The sequence below is a fragment of the Salvelinus alpinus genome, chromosome 14 (genome assembly GCF_045679555.1).
Source record: "Salvelinus alpinus chromosome 14, SLU_Salpinus.1, whole genome shotgun sequence".
Classification (NCBI taxonomy): domain Eukaryota; kingdom Metazoa; phylum Chordata; class Actinopteri; order Salmoniformes; family Salmonidae; genus Salvelinus; species Salvelinus alpinus.
In genome coordinates this window covers 37,446,164-37,472,741 of record NC_092099.1, presented here as the reverse complement: position 1 = coordinate 37,472,741, position 26,578 = coordinate 37,446,164, and the positions used below count along the sequence as shown (strand labels likewise).

At 42.0% G+C, this 26,578-nt stretch overlaps 1 protein-coding gene across 1 annotated transcript in view; it reads right to left on the bottom strand.

Moving 5' to 3' along the window:
• Positions 1-25,954, bottom strand: part of ttn.1 (titin, tandem duplicate 1) — a 171,663-nt gene extending 145,709 nt beyond the window's left edge. Inside the window, exons 1-38 of the mRNA XM_071341458.1 lie at positions 25,726-25,954; positions 22,924-23,027; positions 22,471-22,674; positions 22,092-22,379; positions 21,656-21,753; positions 21,192-21,418; positions 20,663-20,945; positions 18,968-19,210; positions 18,746-18,850; positions 18,017-18,286; positions 17,690-17,755; positions 17,313-17,571; positions 17,134-17,203; positions 16,778-16,984; positions 16,549-16,691; positions 16,258-16,448; positions 11,055-11,282; positions 10,707-10,948; positions 10,381-10,601; positions 10,127-10,291; positions 9,803-9,971; positions 7,836-9,535; positions 7,260-7,541; positions 6,789-7,055; positions 6,382-6,654; positions 6,024-6,287; positions 5,660-5,920; positions 5,232-5,492; positions 4,846-5,109; positions 4,500-4,760; positions 4,152-4,412; positions 3,811-4,071; positions 3,580-3,721; positions 3,302-3,470; positions 2,971-3,202; positions 2,468-2,752; positions 2,257-2,382; positions 1,913-2,101 (exon numbers count right to left, since the gene is read on the bottom strand). Of these exons, the coding sequence (XP_071197559.1) occupies positions 1,913-2,101; positions 2,257-2,382; positions 2,468-2,752; positions 2,971-3,202; positions 3,302-3,470; positions 3,580-3,721; positions 3,811-4,071; positions 4,152-4,412; positions 4,500-4,760; positions 4,846-5,109; positions 5,232-5,492; positions 5,660-5,920; positions 6,024-6,287; positions 6,382-6,654; positions 6,789-7,055; positions 7,260-7,541; positions 7,836-9,535; positions 9,803-9,971; positions 10,127-10,291; positions 10,381-10,601; positions 10,707-10,948; positions 11,055-11,282; positions 16,258-16,448; positions 16,549-16,691; positions 16,778-16,984; positions 17,134-17,203; positions 17,313-17,571; positions 17,690-17,755; positions 18,017-18,286; positions 18,746-18,850; positions 18,968-19,210; positions 20,663-20,945; positions 21,192-21,418; positions 21,656-21,753; positions 22,092-22,379; positions 22,471-22,674; positions 22,924-23,014 (9,268 nt within the window). The 5' untranslated portion in view covers positions 23,015-23,027; positions 25,726-25,954. The remainder of the gene's footprint in view (positions 1-1,912; positions 2,102-2,256; positions 2,383-2,467; positions 2,753-2,970; positions 3,203-3,301; positions 3,471-3,579; positions 3,722-3,810; positions 4,072-4,151; positions 4,413-4,499; positions 4,761-4,845; positions 5,110-5,231; positions 5,493-5,659; positions 5,921-6,023; positions 6,288-6,381; positions 6,655-6,788; positions 7,056-7,259; positions 7,542-7,835; positions 9,536-9,802; positions 9,972-10,126; positions 10,292-10,380; positions 10,602-10,706; positions 10,949-11,054; positions 11,283-16,257; positions 16,449-16,548; positions 16,692-16,777; positions 16,985-17,133; positions 17,204-17,312; positions 17,572-17,689; positions 17,756-18,016; positions 18,287-18,745; positions 18,851-18,967; positions 19,211-20,662; positions 20,946-21,191; positions 21,419-21,655; positions 21,754-22,091; positions 22,380-22,470; positions 22,675-22,923; positions 23,028-25,725) is intronic.
• Positions 25,955-26,578: the final 624 nt, after the last annotated feature.

Sequence of the window (26,578 nt, the reverse complement as noted above, 5' to 3'; positions counted from 1 at the left end):
TCCGTCTCTTGGGATGCATGTAGTAAATTGAGCACATCTCTCTCTCTTTTCACATTTAAGTCAGTGTACTTGACAACCTGTTTCTTAGCACATTTGTCCATGAGCTATCATTTTATAATACATTTTTCTTGTTGTATAGGGCAGTATGGGAGCTGTGTGAAATGTGGAGTTGACAAGAACGGCCAATAGTTGGAAGCAGTCTGAAATGTGGAGTTGACAAGAACGGCCAATAGTTGGGAACAGTGTGAAATGTGGAATTGACAAGAACGGCCAATAACGGCCAAGAGTGCATATTGGTGGTAAGGACCAAAGCATGCAGTTGCCAACCTTTCATCACTGTGCTGCATTCAGCGTCTCCGGCTGAATTTACAATTTTGCAAGTGTAAACGCCCCCTTGCTTAGGACCAACGTTCATAACATTTAAGCAGCACAAGGGCCCCTTGTGTTTCAGAGAGTAAGAAACGGACTCTTCGACAATCAACCGATTGTGTAGCCAAATAACAAACGGAGTAGGGATTCCCTTTATAACGCAAAAGAGAGACACGATGTCTCTAGGTTTGGCAAGGATTTCTGGGGGCAGTGTCACAAGGAACTCTGGGTAGGTGGCACCAATGTAATCACATTCGTATTCTCCATAGGGTATAACATCAGGGTAATACTCATGGCTTATCTGCCTTTGAGTTCTTTGTGAGAATGGTGGTAGAGGTCCAAGACTCTGTAAGGACTCCTGCTTGTCTTGGTCAGAGGGCTTTTTAGACGACTCCCTGTCTGTCTTAGAGTCTTTATTGACAGAATCGGAAGGGATGGGTGTTTCGGCTTTGGGATTCACATCTTTGGCTGGGTGAGAATAAAGTTAAGGGAGATTTATTAGGTATTAAGAACATCAGTCAGAGGACATCAGTAAGAGGGTATCTTAGATCTAAACACTGGGAGTTAGTAAGATGGGGAGATGGTGTTAGGGGCATGCTTTGAATGGGGGGAAAAAACTATACTTACAAAATAAATATGTTATTACATTATATTCCAATCGGTTACAATCTAAAGGAAATATTAAAAGTTTTAAAGGTTTTACAAAAGAATCAAGCGGAATGGAGGTGAAATGGACCAGAGAGTGGAAATATTAAATAGAAACTGTATCCACCTTCAACTGTGAGTTGTGCCGAAGTTCTGTTATCTCCATGTTTATTTTTTGTGGTACAGAGGTATGTCCCTTGGTCGCCAAGCTGAACATTGAGTATGACAAGCAACAGCACACCTCCATTTTGGGTACGTTTCACCCTCTCTGTGTCTGTGAGGTTCCTTCCATTATGATCCCACACTATTTCAGTAAAGGGTTGTCCGTCGAACGAGCAGTTGAACTGAGCCATCTCACCACTTTTGACTTTGACGTCATTCATTTTCAAGAGCAACTTAGGGCTTCTAGGGATGCTCATTTCAGAATTCTCAACAGTGGTCACCTCAACCATCTTTACTGATGAAGATGACATCTCAGACACAGTCTCATAGGTCTGTACACTGTGTGATCCACTGACATCCACTGACTGGTACCCTTCTGAATACATTTCCATTTTATGACTGATCATTGTTCCCCCAGTGCTTGACACACTTTGCCTAGCTACAGATTTCATATTTTGATCTGGGAGAATTAGAAGAGTATAATTTGGTCAACAATCAACTGCTATCAAAATGAACCTGTACTATGAGTAAAGGAAAATGTAATACATTTGAAAACAGATTATCCCCCAGGGCAATATGAAGATAAGGAGAAAGATCAATTGAATCATACAAGTACATGCATAGAGCAAAAATAAGTTATAGGACAAATAGTATCTATTCTCAACCTTTAACAATACAAAAGCACACTTAAATTGGACATACAGAACTAACTATGTTCAATAAGACTTTTACTCACCTTCAAGTGCTAGATATCCTGCGCAAGTGACCATTCCTGCTGAGTTTCTGGCAACACAGGTGTATTCCCCTTCATCCTCGGGGTACACTCTGGAAATCTCCAGCTGGCAGGTGTCATCGAACTGAGACATCCTGAAGGCATCGGACTGTCGGATCTCTTTCTTGTGGACGTACCAAGAGATCTTTAGATCTATCAAGAGAAAAGTTTGGTTAACGTCAATAGTATTAATAATACAAGATTATTAATGCTACTTTTTTATGAATAATGCAATACTAATATTATTTTAATTTAACAGTTTCGAGAACAAAGTAAGAGATAGGCCTAGTGGAAGTCGAGATAGATACCTTCACCAGAGATTCTGCACTGGAACCTAGCAGCCTCTCCCTCATTGACTGAGGTGTTGTTCATTGGTGTTATGATCACAGGCTTGGACAGTGGAGATCCAGTGTCAGGAGAAACGACTTCTGAAACTGAAATGTAAAAAATCTGGCTTTTTTTCATTTTTCATTAAGAGGTTATTTCAGTTCTTTATATGTGATTGTTTTTTCACTTTACCTTCCACATTGAGTGGTGCTGAGCTGGTGGCAAGCCCAACGTCATTCTTGGCCTCGCAGTTGTACAAGGCTGCGTCCTCTGGGAAGACTTCGATGAGAAGCAGAGTGTGCTCATTTCCTTCACGCAGGAACTTGCACTTGAAGCCAGGGGAGAGAGCCTGGGAGTTCTTGTACCAGAACACCTGGGGCTGGGGGACGCCAGTCACTTCCACAGAGAAGCGAGCAGGTTTGCCGGCCTCCACAGACAGAGCCTGCATGCCGCGAATTATCTGAGGTGGCTCAGGGACTAAATTATGGGAACAAACAAATACATTTGATGAGAAGAAAGGAAGGAACACCAAGCTTAGGGAAAATTGGGAAGTTTTTAGTTGTTGTGATTTAGCTGTGATTTAGTTGTTTAAATACATCCTGAAATCTGAATGGTTGTAAAAACATATTTGAAAATTGCATTATTATTTCAGTGTGACTTTTGTTATTGGGAGTTAAAAGAGAGCAAACACTTACTATTGACATGTAGAGTCACCACGACCCTGTTCTTGCCGGCGATGAAGGTGTACTCCCCTGCATCACTTCTATAGGTTTCAGAGATGGTCATGCGATGGACCTTTCTAATGGCAATGTAGTGGAGCCTATCGTCAAGGTTGAACTGGATCTCAGCACCGTTCCTCAGCCAGCGACCTTCAACGTCATCCTCACTGACTTCAAACTCAAACGACGCTTTTTGTTTCTCAACAACCTGAAAAGAAATAATATAAATGTTCATATTAACACTGATAATTTATTAACTATTCAGTTTTAAACTGTCCTCCTTCAATGTAATGTTATCCGTATTCACCGTGAATTCTTTCTCCTCGGGTTCTGTGATGTGGATGTCACGCCCCTCCACGGTGAGATGAGCCTTTGACATGCTTGCACCAGCGACCACAGAATACTCTGCAGCATCAGACAGGCGGACTGACTGGATCATCAGACGGTGCAAGAATTTCTCAGTGGAGACTTTGTATCTGTCAAGGCATTTTAGAAATAACACTTAAGATACAGAGGAATCGTTCAAATGTAGCATTTCACAGGAATCTCACAGGAATAATATACAAATAAATGAATGAGACGTACCTTTCAGACATTTCCAGCTCCTGTCCATCTTTCATCCACGTCACCTGAGCATTAGGCTCAGAGATCTCACATTCAAAAGTGGCCCTCTTCTTCTCTGTGATCTTGATATCTTTGATGTGCTTGGTGAATTCAATAACGCGTGCTGTGAGAGAGAAAATACATTAATGAACAACAGAAAAATTACTTTCATGATTAATATTTAGAAAGGGTCTGGATAAAAAGAAAACATACCATCAACATATAGGCTGGCTGTAGTTGCAGCAGAGCCAGCAACAAACTTGTACTCTGCACCATCACCAAAATGAACATTTCGGATGGTGAGAGAGTGAGTTAGCTGTTTGGTGCGGCTCTGGCATCTGTCAGTGGAGCGAATCTCAACACCATTCTTCAGCCACTTGTAGGTGATGCCCTCATAGTTGACATTCACTTCAAATGTGATGGTGTCTTTCTCCTGTGCATTGAGGTCTTCCAGCATGGAGGTGATCAAAATGGCTAAGGAAAAAACAATGTCATTAGTGTAAAAGACCTATGTGATAAAAATGATTTCAAGTACAGGTTAGTTGAAAACTTACGGCTAACTTTCAGAGTTGCAGAGACTCTGTCATTTCCACAGACAAAGGTATATTCTGCAGAGTCTTCACTGCCAGTGTTCATGATCTTGAGCTGGTGAAGTTTGCCCTGCACCACAATCCTGAACTTTTCACTCATTTCAATCTCCACTCCATTCTTCAGCCAGGTGGATGGGACATTGAAATGTGACACTTCGCATTCAAAAGTGGCCACCTGGGTCTCTGGGACTTCAATGTTCTTGATGGGTTTTGTGACACGCAGAGCTGGAGAGAACGAACAATAATGAATAGATCGAAAATACATTTAATGTGTGGGTTGAGTCATCTATTTGTTCACGTGTCAACACTTACATTCAACATATAAATGAGCACTGCACTGCACATGTCCGACCATAGCAGTGTACTCTCCTGCCTTTTGGTCATCCACATTCTGGATGATCAGCTTGTGAGCTTTTCTCTCAGACAGCATTTTGATGTTTTCACTTGGTTTAAGCTCAACGTTATTGAACATCCATTTGATAGGGATGTCATCATGAGACAGGCTCAGCTCAAAAGAGGCAGTGGCATCCAATAGTGATGTCACATCTTTAGGCTTCTTCGTTATAGTAATAGCTGAAAAAAAGATTGAGAGTCAAAACTTTCAAAATCTTAAGTAGACAAACATTTGCAATTTGTCGCCATAAAAATATTAACTTACCCTCAACATTCAATCTGGCATTAGCAGATAGTTTTCCAAGTTTGAATCCATAAACTGATTCATCGTGTATGGTGCAGTTCTTGATCTTCAAGGTGTGGACCATGCCATCAACGGTGACTTCATATTTCTCACTAGGTTGGATCTCTACGCCATTCTTAATCCATTGTGAGCCCTTCACATTCTCATGGGTGAGCTCCAGAATGAATGCTGCTTCTTGTGTTTCAGTGACGGTTTGGTTCTTCAGGGTCTTCTTGACTTTCACAGCTATGAAATCAAACACAAACATGACATAACAGCAGGCATATAGTAATCATATAATAGTCATATATTAATGCTAACACCAGTTGAAAATAAGTTAACATTTCTACTCAGGAGGTAACACCTACCCTCAACTCTCAGGTTGGCTGTTGTCTTGGAGTTTGCAATCTGGTAAGTGTATTCACCGATGTCCTGGGGTCTGGTGATGACAATTACAAGACGTCTGACAGCTCCATTTTTCTCACTCCTGACATTTTCACCAAAGTTACAAGGCTGTCCATCCTTCAGCCACTTGCCCTCAGCAGTTGGGTTGGCCACCTCACACTCAAATTCAGCTGTCTGAGAGTCAGCCACAATGATGTCATGCAGCGGTCTGGATATAGCGCCACCTGGGAACACAAATACATTTGGATTTATTTCCTCCAATTGGGTAACTGCACTAAAAAGTTTTTACATTTGGTAGGTGAATGGTTGTTGTAATATCCAACTGAACTTTTACACCATAACTTGTATATGTTTACAGTGTAATGCACTTTTTTGACAGGAGTTATCTTACCTGACACTGTAAGCTTTGCGCTGGATATCTGTTCACCAGCAGCGAATGTGTATTGCCCCTCTTCATCCTTCATGGCATTAATGACAGTCATACTGTGGTTCTTGCCCTTGGTCACTATCTTGTACTTGGAATCATTTTTCAGATGTTGTTTCTTGAAGGTCCAGATACCATCAATGCCAGGGTGTGACACCTCCACATTAAATGTGACGTGCTGTGTCTCTGTGCAAACTTGATCCTCCATTTGCTTCACAATTGAAATTTCTGTAAAAAAAAGTTCAGTACGTTTTAGTTGGATAATGTCTGTAACTGACAAAAAGTATTGTATGAAGTTATGTTGCATTTAATCACTTGTGCAAAAGCTTACTTTGGACCATCAGTTTACAGCTAGAGTCAGCTTTGCCAACACATAGCTTGTAGGTTCCTTCATCAGAGGCGAAGGTCCTATTGAACACCAGACGCTGCTTGGATCCCTTTGGAACAATCTGGATTCTCTCACTGGGTATCACAAGCTTGTCATTGTGGAACCACTTAATTGAGCTAATATCTGCAGCAGAGATTTTAGCCTCCATAACAGCCTTGGTGCCCTCAACTGATGTAATATCTTTGAGTGGGGCCAAGATGCTAATCGCTGTAATACACACAGAAAAAGACAACACAATAAGGCATAGACGATAAGGAAATACTCAAAATTAGAAAGTACAGTATGAAATCAAATCACTTACTTTGAACAGTCAGCTTTGCAGTGGTGGAAATGTCCTGAGCAGGAACTACAAAGGAGTACATTCCACCATCAAGCCTGCCTGTATCCTCTATGAGAAGTTTATGGATGAGCTTGTCAATAACCATGTGGATGCGATCCGAAGCTTCAATGGCAACACCATTCTTCATCCAAGTGCCCTCAACATCTTCTTGAGAGAATCGCACCTCAAACTGGCTTATGTCACCCTCACAGATTGTCATATCAGAGAGGGGATGCAACAGGGTCACAGGGCGCACTAAATGAAGAGAGATTGAAGTAAGATTTGATTTCATGCAACAACACATGTTAATAGGTCATGAAAAAACTATCTGCAAGCATATTCTTTTTGTCTTTCATCTAGATAGAAATCCTCATCCTTACAACACTCACGTTTCATTTTCAGGGAGGCACTAGTCTTGAATTCACCCGTGGTGAATGTATATTTTCCCTGGTCCTCTTTCTTTACATCTTTCACAGATAAACTGTGGCGTCCACGGCGGGAGGAGATGGCATGCTTGCTGCTGGGAGTGAGCTCATTGTTCTCAAAATGCCATACACCTTCAGCATCCTCTCGAGACACTTCACACTCAAACTCCCCAGAGTAGGTCTCAGGCACCTCAATGTTCTCCAGCCTCTTCACAATTGACAGTGGAGCACCTGTATAATGAGAGCACTGTTAGTATATCTATTCCAGAAAACAAAGAGTGCATTTACTGTTGAAAAAGGACAAGTTTCCCACAGATTAAGCTGAGTCCTTCTCCATTGAACCTGCCTTTTAGTCTAGGACTAGGTTTAATCTGTATCTGGGAACCCAGTCATTAAAGTTCTACTTGTACACCAGTGGTAAGAAAAACTGCCAACCTTCCACATTGAGTCTGGCAGTGGTCCTGATGTGGTCATCTTCAATAACAGCACAACTGTATTCTGCATCGTCCTTCATGCTGATAATCAGTACAGAAAGGAAATGAACCTTTCTGTCTGAGTGCATCCTGTATTTGTCTCCAGAGAAAATCTCAGCATTGTTCATCAGCCATTTGACTTTAACAAAAGGCTCATTGGTCTCACACTCAAAGGTCGCCATGGTTTCTTTCTCTTTCACGTTGGTTTCTTCTAGTTCTTGTGTGAAGGTGATGACTGTCTTTGCTAAAAGGATGAAGATGGTATAATGTGAGTATCAGGGATGCCGTGATTCATACAGAATATCAATTACACACATTGAAATTAGGTTTGATATCTAGGTTTCAGATTGCAATAACTTAATAATGTCCACTAAATGATGATCAATGGCAGGTTATAAATTTTTTTTGCTTACAGTACCTGGTACTAATGAGGCCCGGCCCTGAAACATTACTACTGTGCATCTTGTGTCACAAACTCAGACAATAGGCTACTAATGCTATGAACAATGTAGAAAAATTACTGAAATTATTACTTTACCTTGCACCAATAAGAATGCATGGCTTGAAGTCTCTCCAGCAATGTTCATGGCTTTGACCATGATGCTAGCAGAGTCTTCTGCTGTGACCTTTTTGATCACTAATTCACATACGTTGTCTTCAGGCCAGAATGAGTAAATGCGATCTGTTTTCTCCAACAGAATTCCATTCTTGAACCACTGGCACTCAGGGTCTGGTCTACCGGTAACTCTGACTCTGAAGTGAACTTCTTCCATCTGAGACACGGTCTGACTAGCAATGCGTTCAATGATCTTTGGAGCTTCCATGCTGGGAGAGAGCTTTACTCTCTCTGGTTTAATTGAGGGAACATGAACCTTGCGTTCCTCCTCTTTTTTCTTCTCAGCCTCAGACAACATTTTTTGATGGTGAAGCAGTTCTTCCTTCCTCTTCCTAAGCATATCCTCATAGGACTCATCCTTCTTACGAGACTTGAGCTCCACAGCAGTGATGGCTTCATAATAACCTTCCTCTGTCCTGCGCTTAAATTTGCCCTTCAACTCGTCTGTCTCCTCTGTGGCTTTTGAATGGATGACTCTTTCGGTCTTCTTTAGTTGCACTACCTCTTTGGTTTCTTTGATGGCAGTTGGTTTTTCAACCTTAACCACATCAAAGGAAACTCTGCCATGTTCAGCCATGGTGCTAGGCTCTGGGGCCTTAGGCTCTGGTGCACGACGAAGAATAGATCTGAAGTCCTCTTTCTGTGTGATCTCCAGCTTCACCAGATGCTCAGCTGTGCCCTCAGGGTTCTCTGCTAACACTTTGACATCTCCTGCATCGTATGATTTGATATCGATAATCTCAAGATAGTAAATGCCATCATAGCGAAGTCTCATTCTCTTGCTCTTGCGAATGAGCTGCCCATTGAGGTACCAGTTGACCTTAGGTGTAGGATAACCAGTTACTCTGCAACGGAACCTTGCAATTTCACCTTCCTGCACATTTGCATTCTCAGGAAGAAGGACAATTTCAGGCTTTGTCTTCTCTGAATACTCATCTGCAGTGACTCCAGAAGGACCTCCTTCGTGAGCCATGCGCTCCATCTCATCAATTCTGTGTAGTCCCCTCCTGCCCTCAGGTAACTGAGTTTCCTCCACCATGCTCTTCTCCTCCTTTACAATCAGTGTAGCCGAGGTCTGATCGGCACCAAACGTGTTAGTGGCTCTGCAGGTGATGACACCACTGTCTCTGGCATAGGCAACTTCAAAGTCAAGACTACAGTAGCCAAATTCATTAACCATACGCAACCTGTTAGCAGCTGCCAGGGGTTTGCCATCAAGCAACCACTCAACCACCATAGTGGGATCACCAATAGGGGTCAGTCTGCATTCAAAGTGGACAACACCAGAATGCTTCAGCCTGACAGAAGTCAGCTTCTTCTTAAACTGCGGTTTCTGCTGCTTGTCCTTGTCATATAGGTCAGCCTCCTCCCACTGCTCTTGACCATAACGGAGATGCAGGGATTCCAACTCTGGAGCTGCAATTTCCTTGGCCTTGTATGTTCCCTTGGGAATAATGAGTCTCCTCTCTGGTGCAGGTTCAGCAGTTTCCACCTCAATGTTGACCCTGCAGCGAGTGGTATCTCTTCCAGCTTTGTTAATGGCTGTGGCTGTGTACCAAGCACTATCAGTGCCTACTGTTTGGGGGATCTGGAATTTGGCCTCTCCTTTGGTGCCTTCAATCCTGAAATATATACATGTGTATTACATTTTAGTCATTTGGTAGACACTCTTATCCAGAGCAACTAGGGTTAAGTGCCTTGCTCAAGGGCAAATCAACCGCTTTTTCACCTAGTCGGCTCGGGGATTCGAACCAGTGACCTTTTGGTTTCTGGCCCAACACTCTTAACTGCTAGGCTACTGTAATGTATCTGAATAGACTCAGAATATTCAACATGTGAGGTCAATACACTAACTGCATTTTAACTCATGATATGGACAAGACACTCACTTGATATTTGGGTGCTTCATTGGGGAGATGATGTCACTGTTTTTCAGCCAAACAATATCAGGCAGGGGGTTTCCGATGGCTTTGACTGCCAACTCAACCAGAGTGCCTTTCTTGACACTGATGTTCTTCAACTTCTCAATAAACTGGGGTCTGATCAGGTTTTCTTTGGCTGTAAATGTAACAAAGATCAAGCACATATAAATGAATGGAATAAAAATAAATAACAAATAAACAATAGATTCATATCCTGAAATATTCACTGGAGCACAAATCAAAAGGTGCCCCTTTTCCTGAGCCAGGTACATATTTCAAATGGAGCCTTACCATCAACTGTAAGTGTCATGGAGACAGAGGTCCTTCCAGCTCTGTTCTGAGCGACCACGGTCCACTCTCCAGAGTCATGGGGCATGGCTGGAACCACAATCAGTGACGTAGTTCCATCTTCCTTCACCACTATCTTGTGGGTGTAATCATTGACAACTTGTTGTCCTGAAAAGAACAAAGAAAGGAATAATAGTTTAATATTTTATTTTATAAATCATATCCTAGACGATGTATCATGTTTTCACATCACTTACCATTGTGGAACCAGAAAGTGTCAGGCATGGGTCTACCAACTACTTTCAGGTCAAATCTGGCAGTCTGCCCTTCAGCACACTTGAATGACTGTGGCTTCAAGACAAACACAGGCTTGTACAGTCTCTCCAGCTGACTCTCATCAGTGTCATCAAGTCTGCGAGCAGGAGAGCGTCCGGGAGAGCGACCGGGAGAGCGGCTTGTAGAGCGTGGGGATGTGGACCTGAGCAAATAAACACAGAAATGAAAAGTTCTTATGATGGCTTTATGATTAGGCTATTAAGCAGCTACATCACTTACATGTGGGATTCATAGCATAACATCTCACCTCATTCTCTGCATTGCCGGTGACTCAGGCATCTGTGGAGCTTCTGCTCCTGCAGTGGGCACCACGTACAGTTTCCCAGAGCTTACAGAGTTGCCCTTCATGTTGCTAGCTAATGCTGTGTAAACACCTTCATCCTCTGGCAGCACCACAGGAAGACGCAGGCTGGCTCTACCATCATGAAGACTCTCCATCTGGTAACGGCCGCCATGATGGATACGCTTGCCATCTTTGTACCATACAATCTTTTGAGAGACAAGAAATGATGGATAAATATATGCAATGTTTCATCTTAACATTTATATAAAGTAGAATGGACACAAAATATAAAAATACATGTTTTCTGACTACCTTGGGTAGTGGAGTTCCTGCCATTTTGCAGTGGAAAGTGACCCCCATTCCTTCCATGATTCTGTAGTTTTTAACTGGAGTACTAAAGGCTGACTGTACAGCCTCACGGTCTGCCACAGTCACCATCTCTTCCCGATCCTCAGTCACAATTTGTTGGTATGTAATCTGCATGATGCGGACCTCAATCTCATGGATAACCCTCTCCTCAACGACAGTAACCTTGAGTTCCTGTAAACAATTTTTTTTAAAGTAAAGCTATTGAGTGAATTATTGGATTTCCATGGTAATGTAAAAAGACCACAAAAACAAGCCAAATGTCAAAAACCATCTGATGTAGTGTTTAGTGTGAGGTTGATGTAGTGTTTAGTGTGAGGTTGATGTAGTGTTTAGTGTAAAGTTGATGTAGTGTTTAGTGTGAGGTTGATATTGTGTTTAGTGTGAGGTTGATGTAGTGTTTAGTGTGAGGTTGATATTGTGTTTAGTGTGAGGTTGATGTAGTGTTTAGTGTCAGGATGATGTAGTGTTTAGTGTGAGGTTGATGTAGTGTTTAGTGTGAGGTTGATGTAGTGTTTAGTGTGAGGTTGATGTAGTATTTAGTGTGAAGTTGATGTAGTGTTTAGTGTGAAGTTGATGTAGTGTTTAGTGTGAGGATGATGTAGTGTTTAGTGTGAGGTTGATGTAGTGTTTAGTGTGAGGTTGATGTAGTGTTTAGTGTGAGGTTGATGTAGTGTTTAGTGTGAGGTTGATGTAGTGTTTAGTGTGAGGTTGATGTAGTGTTTAGTGTGAGGTTGATGTAGTGTTTAGTGTGAGGTTGATGTAGTGTTTAGTGTGAGGTTGATGTAGTGTTTAGTGTGAGGTTGATGTAGTGTTTAGTGTGAGGTTGATGTAGTGTTTAGTGTGAGGTTGATGTAGTGTTTAGTGTGAGGTTGATGTAGTGTTTAGTGTGAGGTTGATGTAGTGTTTAGTGTGAGGTTGATGTAGTGTTTAGTGTGAGGTTGATGTAGTGTTTAGTGTCAGGTTGATGTAGTGTTTAGTGTGAGGTTGATGTAGTGTTTAGTGTGAGGTTGATGTAGTGTTTAGTGTAAGGTTGATGTAGTGTTTAGTGTGAGGTTGATGTAGTATTTAGTGTGAAGTTGATGTAGTGTTTAGTGTGAAGTTGATGTAGTGTTTAGTGTGAGGATGATGTAGTGTTTAGTGTGAGGTTGATCAAATCAAATCAAATCAAATCAAATCAAATTTTATTAGTCACATACACATGGTTAGCAGATGTTAATGCGAGTGTAGCGAAATGCTTGTGCTTCTAGTTCCGACAATGCAGTAATAACCAACAGTAATCTAACCTAACAATTCCACACTACTACCTTACACACACACACAAGTGTAAAGGGATAAAGAATATGTACATAAAGATATATGAATGAGTGGTGGTACAGAACGGCATGGCAGATGCAGTAGATGGTATAGAGTACGGTATATACATATGAGATGAGTACTGTAGGGTATGTAAACATAAAGTGGCATAGTTTAAAGTGGCTAGTGATACATGTATTACATAAAGATGGCAAGATGCAGTAGATGATATAGAGTACAGTATATATACATATGAGATGGGTAATGTAGGGTATGTAAACATTGTATTAAGTGGCATTGCTTAAAGTGGCTAGTGGTACATTTTTACATAATTTCCATCAATTCCCATTTTTAAAGTGGCTGGAGTTGAGTCAGTATGTTGGCAGCGGCCGCTAAATGTTAGTGGTGGCTGTTTAACAGTCTGATGGCCTTGAGATAGAAGCTGTTTTTCAGTCTCTCGGTCCCTGCTTTGATGCACCTGTACTGACCTCGCCTTCTGGATGATAGCGGGGTGAACAGGCAGTGGCTTGGGTGGTTGTTGTCCTTGATGATCTTTATGGCCTTCCTGTGACATCGGGTGGTGTAGGTGTCCTGGAGGGCAGGTAGTTTGCCCCTGGTGATGCGTTCTGCAGACCTCACTACCCTCTGGAGAGCCTTACGGTTGTGGGCGGAGCAGTTGCCGTACCAGGCGGTGATACAGCCCGACAGGATGCTCTCGATTGTGCATCTGTAGAAGTTTGTGAGTGCTTTTGGTGACAAGCCGAATTTCTTCAGCCTCCTGAGGTTGAAGAGGCGCTGCTGCGCCTTCTTCACAACGCTGTCTGTGTGGGTGGACCAGTTCAGTTTGTCCGTGATGTGTACACCGAGGAACTTAAAACTTTCCACCTTCTCCACTACTGACCCGTCGATGTGGATAGGGGGGTGCTCCCTCTGCTGTTTCCTGAAGTCCACAATCATCTCCTTTGTTTTGTTGACGTTGAGTATGAGGTTATTTTCCTGACACCACACTCCGAGGGCCCTCACCTCCTCCCTGTAGGCCGTCTCGTCGTTGTTGGTGATCAAGCCTACCACTGTAGTGTCATCCGCAAACTTGATGATTGAGTTGGAGGCGTGCATGGCCACGCAGTCGTGGGTGAACAGGGAGTACAGGAGAGGGCTCAGAACGCACCCTTGTGGGGCCCCAGTGTTGAGGATCAGCGGGGTGGAGATGTTGTTACCTACCCTCACCACCTGGGGGCGGCCCGTCAGGAAGTCCAGGACCCAGTTGCACAGGGCGGGGTCGAGACCCAGGGTCTCGAGCTTGATGACGAGTTTGGAGGGTACTATGGTGTTAAATGCTGAGCTGTAATCGATGAACAGCATTCTCACATGGGTATTCCTCTTGTCCAGATGGGTTAGGGCAGTGTGCAGTGTGGTTGCGATTGCGTCGTCTGTGGACCTATTGGGTCGGTAAGCAAATTGGAGTGGGTCTAGGGTGTCCGGTAGGGTGGAGGTGATATGGTCCTTGACTAGTCTCTCAAAGCACTTCATGATGACGGAAGTGAGTGCTACGGGGCGGTAGTCGTTTAGCTCAGTTACCTTAGCTTTCTTGGGAACAGGAACAATGGTGGCCCTCTTGAAGCATGTGGGAACAACAGACTGGGATAAGGATTGATTGAATATGTCCGTAAACACACCAGCCAGCTGGTCTGCGCATGCTCTGAGGACGCGGCTGGGAATGCCGTCTGGGCCTGCAGCCTTGCGAGGGTTAACACGTTTAAATGTTTTACTCACCTCGGCTGCAGTGAAGGAGAGCCCGCAGGTTTTGGTAGGGGGCCGTGTCAGTGGCACTGTATTGTCCTCAAAGCGGGCAAAAAAGTTGTTTAGCCTGTCTGGGAGCAAGACATCCTGGTCCTCGACGGGGCTGGTTTTCTTTTTGTAATCCGTGATTGACTGTAGACCCTGCCACATACCTCTTGTGTCTGAGCTGTTGAATTTCGACTCGATTTTGTCTCTGTACTGAGACTTAGCCTGTTTGATTGCCTTGCGGAGAGAATAGCTACACTGTTTGTATTCGGTCATGCTTCCGGTCACCTTGCCCTGGTTAAAAGCAGTGGTTCGCGCTTTCAGTTTCACGCGAATGCTGCCGTCAATCCACGGTTTCTGGTTTGGGAATGTTTTTATCGTTGCTGTGGGTACGACATCGTCAATGCACTTCCTAATGAACTCGCTCACCGAATCAGCATATTCGTCAATATTGTTGTTGGACGCGATGCGGAACATATTCCAATCCGCGTGATCGAAGCAGTCTTGAAGCGTGGATTCAGATTGGTCGGACCAGCGTTGAACAGACCTGAGCGCGGGTGCTTGTTGTTTGAGTTTTTGTTTGTAGGCTGGAATCAACAAAATGGAGTCGTGGTCAGCTTTTCCGAAAGGGGGGCGGGGGAGGGCCTTATAAGCGTCGCGGAAATTAGTATAACAATGGTCTAGTGTTTTTCCAGCCCTGGTAGCACAGTCGATATGCTGATAGAATTTAGGGAGTTTTGTTTTTAGATTAGCCTTGTTAAAATCCCCAGCTACGATGAATGCAGCCTCAGGGTGTGTGGTTTCCAGTTTACAAAGAGTCAGATAAAGTTTGTTCAGGGCCATCGATGTGTCTGCTTGGGGGGGAATGTATACGGCTGTGATTATGATTGACGAGAATTCCCTTGGTAGATAATGCGGTCGACATTTGATTGTGAGGAGTTCTAGATCAGGTGAACAGAACGACTTGAGTTCTTGTGTGTTGTTATGATGATCACACCACTTCTCGTTAATCATAAGGCATACCCCCCCGCCCCTCTTCTTACCGGAAAGATGTTTGTTTCTGTCGGCGCGATGCATGAAGAAACCAGCTGGCTGCACCGACTCCGTTAGCGTCCCTTGAGTTAGCCATGTTTCCGTGAAGCAGAGCACGTTGCAATCCCTGATGTCTCTCTGGAATGCTACCCGTGCTCGGATTTCATCAACCTTATTGTCAAGAGACTGGACATTGGCGAGTAGTATGCTAGGGAGTGGAGCGCGATGTGCCCGTCTCCGAAGCCTGACCACGAGACCGCCACGTTTTCCCCTTTTTCGGCGTCGCACAGGGTCGCCGGCTGGGATCAGATCCATTGTATTGTGTGGAAGGCAAAACACTGGATCCGTTTCGGGAAAGTCATATTCCTGGTAGGAACGATGATGAGTTGACGTTAATCGTATATTCAGTAGTTCCTCCCGACTGTATGTAATGAAACCTAAGATTACCCGGGGTACCGATGTAAGAAATAACACGTAAAAAAACAAAATACTGCATATTTTCCAAGGAACACGAAGCGAGGCAGCCATCTCTTTTCGGCGCCGGAAGTACTACCTAGTGTTTAGTGTTTAGTGTGAGGTTGATGTAGTGTTTAGTGTGAGGTTGATCTAGTGTTTAGTGTGAGGTTGATGTAGTGTTTAGTGTGAGGTTGATGTAGTGTTTAGTGTGAGGATGATGTAGTGTTTAGTGTGAGGTTGATGTAGTGTTTAGTGTGAGGTTGATGTAGTGTTTAGTGTGAGGTTGATGTAGTGTTTAGTGTGAGGTTGATGTAGTGTTTAGTGTGAGGTTGATGTAGTGTTTAGTGTGAGGTTGATGTAGTGTTTAGTGTGAGGTTGATGTAGTGTTTAGTGTGAGGTTGATGTAGTGTTTAGTGTGAGGTTGATGTAGTGTTTAGTGTGAGGTTGATGTAGTGTTTAGTGTGAGGTTGATGTAGTGTTTAGTGTGAGGTTGATGTAGTGTTTAGTGTAAGGTTGATGTAGTGTTTCGTGTGAAGTTGATGTATTGTTTAGTGTGAGGTGCCTCAGCTGATCACTATACCTGCTCGGAGATGAAGGTGCGTGTCGCTTGGGCCTGCTGAGCCATTCTGTGATGCATGTACATCCTCTGTTCTGTCTCATAGGCACTAACAGCAACAGTTGGTACGTCTGCCACTTTAGACTCTTGCACCATTGTAGTCACTACAGTCTTATATGTCACTTCATGTTTCTTCATGTATTCTTCATATTCCTCTGTAATAAGGGATATACCAACTTTAATAGGAAATACCAATTTAGCGTAAGGCTATAACTCAACCCCGCAAATTTCCTTATAAACATTCAACCGACTGACCTTCCTCCAGCAGACTGGCTGAGGCAGACTCCTCTCCAAGCGGGTTCTTGACAAAGATGGAGTACTCTCCAGCATCATCAGCAAACGTCATGGAGATCTCCAATTTACACACTCCACTCTCCTTATTGTAGTGCACTTTATATCTAATGGATGGAAATATAATGTAATGTAGAAAGCACAATCAAAAAAAATCCAAATTCAATATTGTGATTGACTAGAAATGTGTCACCTGTATCCAGTAGTAAGGGGCACTCCAGTCTTCTTCCAGATAATGTGGGGCTTGGGGCTGCCTCCGATCTGGCACTCAAAGACAACTCTTCCGCCCTCCACCAACTTCTGTACAGTTGGCTTCTTGACAAAGAAGGGAGCTGCTTCCACAGTCTCTGCAACAGCGCTCACCTCCGACATGGTCTCCTCCTTGGCTCCAATGCTAATCCTAAAAGGAAGGTTTAATGATTTAACTATCTAATATCTTGAGCAAGAAATTGTCTACAATCTTAAGCAAAAAAACTATACATTTGTATGCTTTCAAAGCAAACTCGTAAATAACACATTTGTTAACAGTTCATGCTGTTTTCTACTCACTGATGCTCTGCAGAAGTTTCAACATATTCAGACACAGTAGTGTCCTCTCTGCTCTCAATCTCCTCTGACACTGCAATATAAAGTCAGGTTTAATCAAAGTCAGGTTTAATCAAAGTCAGGTTTAATCATTCCAATAAGGTATAGGTAGACATACATAACATTGTCTTTATGCTCTTTACCTTTGACAAGCAGGTAGCAGGATGTACTGATGGTTCCAGCCTCGCTAGTAGCAGTGCAAGTGAAGCGACCGCTGTCTTCTGCGAAGGCCTCGCGGATGACCAGACGGGCACATTTACTCTCATAAGTGATCTGGAAGTCAATGGAGCTCTCAATTCTGTAGTCCTCTCTGAACCACATGATGCCAGGGGCAGGGTGACCAGTGATCTGACATTCCAGAGTCACAGATTCACCCTCAGTCACAGTCACGTTCTTCAAGCCCTGAAAACAACACACACATGATCAGTAAAATGCTAATCTATAGGTAAAAGTAATGAAAAATAAAATTATATATATATTTTTTTTAAGAATGAAGAATGAAAAATATTAAAATACTTACAGCCACAAGAGTAGGTGGCACAGTTGGCTCCTCCATTGGTGATGGAACAACTGCTGTTTCAACAACCTAGGGAATACACACATCTCTGTTAATGTCATACTATTTCTAGCACTATGTGTGTGTGTGCACATTTTTTTTGCAGTGGACAAAAATGTACTTGGACGACAAAAGACAAATGGACTGGTTTAGTTAGAGGGTGTCGTAGGAGGGGAGGTATACAAGGCTGATGTTAAGATTAGTAGCAACTAAGGAGAACTGTTAAGACACTGGAGAGGAGAGGTTCTAACACATGGGGACTAGTATCTGAAAAACACCTGGGTTACAAACCTGTTGTTCCCAGTCCTCATAAATTTGCTCCATGCCCCCTGAAAACGAAGTGCCTATCTGTTTCTGCTGTAACTGAGTGTCGAAATGTGTCTGATATCTGTCTGCGATATCTTTAAACGGAGGCGGGGTCGGCTCTGGCGTCACTCTTGTCGCCACCACAATCTTATGAGATGGAGGCTTGACTGGCTTGATGATCTTTTGAGCAGCATGTGCAGAGGTAGAGGATAACTCTTTCTGCAGTGTGGCAATAGCAGAACCTGCTATTGAAACCTGATCAACCCAAGGAGAATACCATTATCATCACGAATCAGAACAAAACATTATGAACGTCTTGGGTTTGTTTTGTTTAGCCACAAGATGGGGAATCTAAGTTAGTTTGATTAAAGCCTATATGAATGGAGGGGTTTAAAATAAAGTATAAAACTACAGTATGTTAGAGGATTATTCAAACGAATATTACATTATTAGTATAACTATTGATTAATGGTAATAGGAGGGGAGTGATTAAGACCAAAATCAAATATAACAAATCATTATTGTTTAGATTACATGTTGTATTAAGTTCTCATCTGAATTATTGCTACAAAGATAGAAAGTTGCATCTCAGGCAAGCAGGAACCATGTTTACATATGTATAAATATCTACCCCCGATATAAGATAGACAATTATTGATTTATTTTCTTGTTTCTGTTATGTTGCACTGCTTACCCGATGTTGCCTATGCTTACCTCATAGCTATGGTCAGGTTTAGGAACCATAACTTTTGAAACTGTGAAATGTGGAATTGGGGATGGTGCAAGGCCAGTATCCACTTGAGTGGTAGTTCTTTGCATCTAAAATAACCAATGGAGTTCAGATTGAGTGATTACAACCCCAAAAATAGAACAAATTACTAATTTTTTAATATTTTTCTTTCTTCTTCTGTTGTCTACTTAAAAGTCACGTCTAACCTGGGAGACATGAATACTCTGTTCAGGAGCAAGGGTTTGAATTGTTGTTTGCATTTGCCCAGCCTCAGTCCTCGTTGAGAATTGTTGCTCAGTAGTAGACAGCATCGTCTGCTGTTTTAAATCAGAATCTATGGTTTCCTCTTCAGCATGACCCCGCTCTCCATGCATTGGCTTCCGAACACGTGCTTGGTCAACAGCAGCAACCACTTTAGCCTTTGCCTCCGCTTTTTTCCCACCCTTAACCTTTTGAGACAACAAGCAGTGAATGTAACACATACAGCACATAGATCATACACATCATCCATGGCAGTAGTAACAACAAAAAGTTGACATAACATAACAAAACATAACATACAAATGAATGTAACAAAACATCTACAAAGAACATGTTGTGTAATTTAACATATCATTGCATCATACTGTGCATTCACAGCAATATTATGAAGTGATTTAGTCACATAATGATGAGGACTTAGCGCTCAGCAAACCTCTTAAAACATGCCACCAGGAGGTTGACAAAAACAGGACTATAAAGAGAAAGGGATGTGACAAAAGAAATGGGGAAAGTGAGAGAGTAAAATGGAGGTAATATTTATATTTGTTATTTATACATATATATATATATATATATATATATATATTTTGTATGTATTTAGTATTTTCTTGTTTATACCTGTGCTTTGTTTTGTTAGACATGTTTGATGTAGAGATGTAAGTTTTGATCATTTTGTATAATGAATAAAAACAAAGGAGGAAATGGGGAGTGATCACTGGTGTGTCATCATCACACCTCAGCTACCTGCTCCTTAGTAGACACCATCATACTTGAAGCAGTGAAGCTTCCCATATTATCTCCATGTTGGATCTCAGTCAGACAGTTTCTCCCTCTGCCTCACCAGCCATTTTGACAACTGCTGCCACCACTATTGCCCTGGTTGCTTCATATGGAAACCACATGTTTGACTCTGTTCCATTATTCCACTCCAGCATTACAATGAGTCTGTACTGCTATAGCTCCTTCCACCAGCCTCCTTTGGTGGATATGGAGGGGAGAGGGTTTTATTCTAATCTTTTATTCTAATCTACCTGCTCCTGTATTGGTGCTATAAACACAGCAGCAGAGCTTGTCTGTGTGCAGGATCCATCTACAGACTGGGAGTTGCAGCTACGAGCCTGGTCCACCGCTGCTACCACGGTAGCTACAGCAATCACTTTATCATCCGTATCATGCTGCTGGCGCTTCCATTTGTTAGTGTGATTAGGAAGCAATCAAATGCATGAACATCATATAAGAACATTGAACGAGGAAAACGTATCACATGTATGACTATCAGTAATATCTGTGTAGTAATTTGCTCCTATTGAAACCTTCTGTTATGGATCACAGTAATAACATTGAACAAGGAAAACATCACACTGATGACAAAAAGTTCAACATATCCGTGTAGTTATTTGCTCATTGAAACATTCTGTTGTGTGTAACCATTCAACTTGCCATATTCACATCTATTGAGGCTCTTTTCTCCCCCCGTGCACATTTTGTTTCTTGCCCTAGCCCTACACAAATAATTTGATTCAAATAATCAACTAATCATCAAGCTGGAGGGGCAGGAGGGAGTTTGGGAAACCCTGCAGTAGACCACTAGATGGATCCACTCCCACAGAGTTGAGCGGCCCAGATGGCGATCTCCTTACCTCTCTCACAGCGACACCAGATACAGCAGCACCAGTCGTTTTCAATCCATAAGAGCCCTCCCAGTGCTGCTCCATGTGAACATGGGTGGCAGAAGTCTGGACATGACTGGCACTAGAGGCAGCGGTCATGCTGTAGCTGGACTCTGCCACAAATCCCTCTCCCTGCTTCCATGGTGGAGGCACATCTGGACTATGGGATACTTGTTTGCGTGTGGTCAGTGGGGATTTGACTGGTCTGATTGGTGACACAGACAGTCTTGAGGCAGAAGTGGGAGAGGCAGACCTGAAAATGGAAAACAGGCACACAAACATTATTTCAGAATAGACACAAATGTAAGAGTTTGAAGTCTACTACAATAGCAATGTGAGTCGGTTTCCCAGACCTAGACTAAGCCTAGTGCAGGACTACAAAGCTCTTTGAACGGAGAATCCCCATTGAGCATGCTTTTTGTAGTCCAGTAGTAGACTTAATAGGAGTCCAGGAAACCAGCCCTGTGTTTTCCAATAGGATGAAGATCAAATGTCTTACCTGACAGGGGCCGGAGTGGGCGCCTTGACATGTCTCACAGGTGATGGTGACTGATGACGTCCGCCTGCAACCCTGGCTGCAAGAGATGGTGGTGTTGGGGATTTGGAGGTTGAGGTTGGCTTTGGAGGCACACGTGGTGGGGTCTTGTGTGCCAATGTCTGGGTCACTACACCACCTTCAACACGCATTTCCATCATAGAGCTGGACTGGAAATGTGACTCCACTCTCTGAAATGAAAGAGGAGAAAGTTAGTTGGAGTAAGCAAGGTTTCATATCTTTTATAGCATTTTCTATTGTTGAAGGTATACTTCCCAGTGAGCAAAACTGGTTGAAAATATGTAATTTCAATGGAGAAACTGATTGAAATTATGTTTTTTCAATGGAGAATTTAGTTTTTCTCACTGGGCTCACTTTTTTTTAAAGCTTATATATGACTTTGGACTAAGACTACAGTAGAATCTTACTCTGGCCTCTCTGGTCTGGCGGGTCTGAGAAGACGTCATCTGAGAAGATGATGACATAATAGTCTTTGTCTTCTTAGCAGGGACTGCTACCTCTTCACCTGGACATTGGAAAATAATTATATCTAGAATTAACATAAATACTTGACATCTCTATATGTATAACTCTATATATATATATAACTTTCTCTCTCTCTATATATATATATATACATATATATATGAGCATTTAATCTATTGACACAGCATGAATCCAAAATACAGAAATACTAAATTACATTATTTTACATGTTTTCTTAAATGTTTTTTACTAATGTATTTTAGTTCCAAACATAAATACCAATATGAGTAAGCTTTGGCTCATTCTCTGCTCATCTACCCACATGATTCCTGTTTCCCATCATTAATGATTAAAGTTAAAGGAGTCATGCAGTCTCACCTTGAACCAGCAGTTCAGCAGTGGAGGTAGCCCGTCCGCTGCTGTTTGAAGCATTTACAGAGTAAGTTCCAGAATCCTCTGGGAAGGCTTCGGCAATCAACAAACTGTAAAGGTCTCCTTCTTGAACAATCTGAAAGTCAGCAGAGCTCTGTATCTCAGCTCCCTCTCTGTAGAACTTTACCACAGGTGTAGGGATTCCTGCAACACGAACATCCAGTCTCACTTGGCTTCCTTGTCTCACGGTCATACTCTGAAGTCTCTGAATAAAGTTGGGTGGTGCGGTCTCCACTGTAAGAGAACATTTGTGTTAGTGAGAGTCACACAATAACTGAACCACCAATTAAAACAGATCTCAGGTAAAATAAATACAACATGTCACCTGTAACAAGAAGTTCAGCGGTGCTAGTGGCTTGTCCAGCACCATTGGTGGCTCTCACAGAAAATCTTCCACTGTGTGCGGCTGTCACAGCAGGGATCATCAGAACAGCGCGGCCATCGCTGAACGAGATCTGTGCGCCGGGCAGAGCGGCAGCGGAAAGAACCTGGCCATCACGGAACCAGCTCACCTCAGGAACTGGATTACCTGGAGGTAAAGTTTGTAATTTGTTTTATTAATGATACTGTTGACAAATGTTAATATGTATTCATATAGATTATCTGACGTCTGTTAAGATAAATGTTGCTTGCTTGAATCAATTAACAATTGACTGAGATTATCAATTGGTAGCTAAAGTTCTAGAAACAAGGTCGGTGGCTAGGTCAAAATGTGTGATGTGAATAGAATTGCAGACAACTGGAACTTCGTGACAAGAAAAAAAGAAAGATGTCTTACCACTAACTTGCGCCTCGAACGTTGCGGCACTACCCTCTAGTGCCACAACGCTCTGCAGCGGCTGTGTAAATGTTGGCGCCTGTGTTGACATTGTGGATGGCACCCTGGAAGAAAGACACAACATGAAAACACAGAGTTAAACTACTAATTCAAAATAGCCTACAGCCAATAGGACTACATGTTTATTTATATCATTTAGGCTATTTAACAGGGACATATTCTATATTTATATTATTAGGCCGACACAATAATCAACAATTTAGACAATACTGAGGTGTATTAGTGCCAGATTTAGCTAACAGCTTATTTTAATCTGCAGTCTATACTTTGGTCTCACAACAATACCCATTTGATATCTAGCTGAGTGATATGGTTTTACTTAATACAGTATATGAAGGGTCCGAAACTATCTGAGAGCAGCACAACAGGATATTTTTAGCAGCAGAGAAATGAGGCTGAGGGACTCGTCAGAAATGCTCCCTGCACCTGGCCCAAAGCAGCTTGTCTGTCTGTCAATTCCAGAAATCAGAGGCTCCATGGGGTCTGCATGTTAGGGCCAAACCCTGGCCAAACCCTGGGACACAGTACCTAGTGTCCGCCCAAAGACGAGACAATAACAACTGGAGGCTGACAATCAGTAGGTTGAGAACTAATCGACTCATCAAATGATCAGATGTCAAATCAACTCAGTTAACAGTTAACATGTGGCCTACAATGCCTAGGCCTACAGGCAATTTACAGTGCCACTCTAAACGTAAAAATCTATGTAATTACACAACAGAAATGGCCAAGAGACATGTATGCCTACTTTTTGCATTGATCATTAAATTAACATACCAAACAATTGGAAGTTAACCTATATTTTCCACTCTCACTTCTCCCAGTCATACTACCTTTTTGGGTGAATAGGCCTACACATAATCTATCTGGATCTTTCTAAGAACCATAGGCAGCCCATTTGGGAATATAGAGCTCTCACTAACACAAGTCTGCAATCCATGAAGTCTTTATTTCACTAGAATGTTTAAAATAGATCATAAAAAGTTCAGAATTGCAATTGGCAGGTTCAGAAATGCATTACCATGCATGTAACCATATGAGCAAGATTGGACGTAAATAGCTAGGCTTATTTCATGACATTCACAGGCACCAGTCCTACATTCTAGAAGAATCAGGCCTGGGCTTACATTACAAGTACCAGGTTTCTGCCTACATTATACAATTTACAAGATATCAATATCTAACTTCACCAATTAGACCAAATTTCAGTTGTTATATTCATTTTTTCATTATAATAACAAAATACTATAATTTGTCGGGAATCTCGTGACCTAAACCTCCCTATGTAGGCTTATGTTGTTTGACAAGAAATTAGGATGTAACAATGTTACATAGGCTACATTTTATAACATTTAAACCAATTTACTTCCCCGTAGTCACAATTCACAAAACGTTTAGTAAATTCACTCTGAATGTTTTATAAGTTACTCAAGTTAAAATCTGCCCTGGCTCAACAACTTTCTCCATCAGCTCTTATTCAGAAGCAGTCAGATATCCAATATGGAAATGTAATATTCCTCTTTAGAAACCGTCTCTGAGACACTTCCATGCAGGCTGTGTAGGCCTACTTCCATGCAACAGTGAAATGTCAACATCAATATATTAATAAATTATCCCAATTGAATGTCAATGGCTAGGCTATTATCAGCCTGGGATTAAAACATACTAGAGATAAATGTATGTTTTATGTCAAGCAAATGACAAAGGCCAGGTGCACACAAATGTCCCTGTCCACATTAATCTGAGACATTTCTGATCATGACATTGCATCCGTATACTACAACAACAAAATGAATCCAAAACTCCACCAGAATATCTCTTTAAGCATCAAATTGAGGGCAATGTATTTCTTATATCACAGGCAGCCCTTCTGTAAACTCACTTTGATACCATGGCATTGCTATAACTGAAGTGACACTACCAGACTGTCCCTGTCAGTCAAAATATCAATCAACTCTGTCACTAGGGAGGAACTTTACCTATATCAAAACATTATCCAAAAATACCAAATATCTTCCTTATTTTACATTTACACAATAGGCTATAAGAATTGCTTTGAGAGTATCATAATGTCATGGGTTTAAATGTAGGATAATCCAAGTGATAAAGCAAAAATATTTTACTCCTATGGGAGGGCCTGCTCAAATCCCCTGTTTTAGGGGGTTTATGACCACCATAAATACATGTTTTTCCAATACATCAAAAAACTTGGACCATCATGTCAAATGTCATCAGACATTAGCATTCAATAAAAACCTGTACAAAACTGAATTAACTTCAGATATTTCAAGATTGGAATCTGAGCGACAGATATGGCAGTCTCCAAAAATAATCTGTCCCCCGCTTGCTTGATTGACAGTCACCATGTGGCACATAACTGTAGGTGCAACTGATATCCCTGCTGCTGATTCCCTTAAAAAGACATTGCTCCGCAGCTGGGACACCACTCTAATGCTATCAGGGGCTATTCTTGGCTTTCTGAATCATAGCACCAATCCAAATGCACCATAAAGTAACCTTGAGGGATCCAAAACAGCAGTTATCAGCAACAGCGTATTTAATGTAAACATATTTAATTAACAGTAAGTGACAAAGTATTATAAATATTTACAATCAAATATAACAATGTTCATACTGTGGAACCATTCTTGCTAAAACTATTGTTTAGCAACAAACAATGTAAACAATGATTTAAGAAATAAGAAATGTTTCATCATTGATTACCAAGTAAAAATGACTTACTTGTATCCACAAGGGTGCCTTGAACAGATGGGACAGTGCCCAGATGGCTATAGCCTCAGCGCCTATCTCTTTATCCAGAAATGTTCCCAGAAAATCCAAGGTGAGAACGGTTGAGCCTCCCAAATAACCCCCCAAAAACAAAACCACACAGTTTCTTAGCTGTGTAGTTCTGTTTTTCTCCTTGCAAATCCCTACACCTGAGGCAAGGCTGGGAATGCTCCAACTGCTCAGAAGTACCAATATGGTTGTTTAACTTTATATACTTGGGGACAAAACAGCATCATCACTTCACTGCCACTCCCCATTGGCCACCCTGTCAGAGGCATCATGGGAAAAGGAGCCATTTATGCAAGCTCACACCTGTCACTCACTCCACACTGGTGGGAGATCAGCGTTTCATTGCTCTTTGTTTGGGTCCTAATATTTACTCTTTCATAAAAGGTGATAATTAATATGGAGTTAACTTAAATCAACTTAACACTTCAGAAGCTAATATTTTATTAATGTACAAAAAATAAGTAACTCTGACTCATTAAATAGCTGGTGACCAAAAGGAGAGAGTGGCTGTCCCTGTCACTCAAACTAAAGACGAACCTCGTTACAAGAGGAACAAATTCAATATTTACACTATTAGTCACCATGCTAGTTACATCCCATAGACTTAAACAAATTAAAATATAAACTGTTGGCAATATGTTGGTGTACTGTACCAACATGTACAGTAGACTTAGTGCAGGTTATATGTGTTGATAATTAGTGCCAAGTTAGTAAGACTTGAGTGTTAGATAACTCTAGGTTTTGTAACCTGCTTTGGTAACAACATTGCTTGAAGATGTTCAACATCCATCCTCTG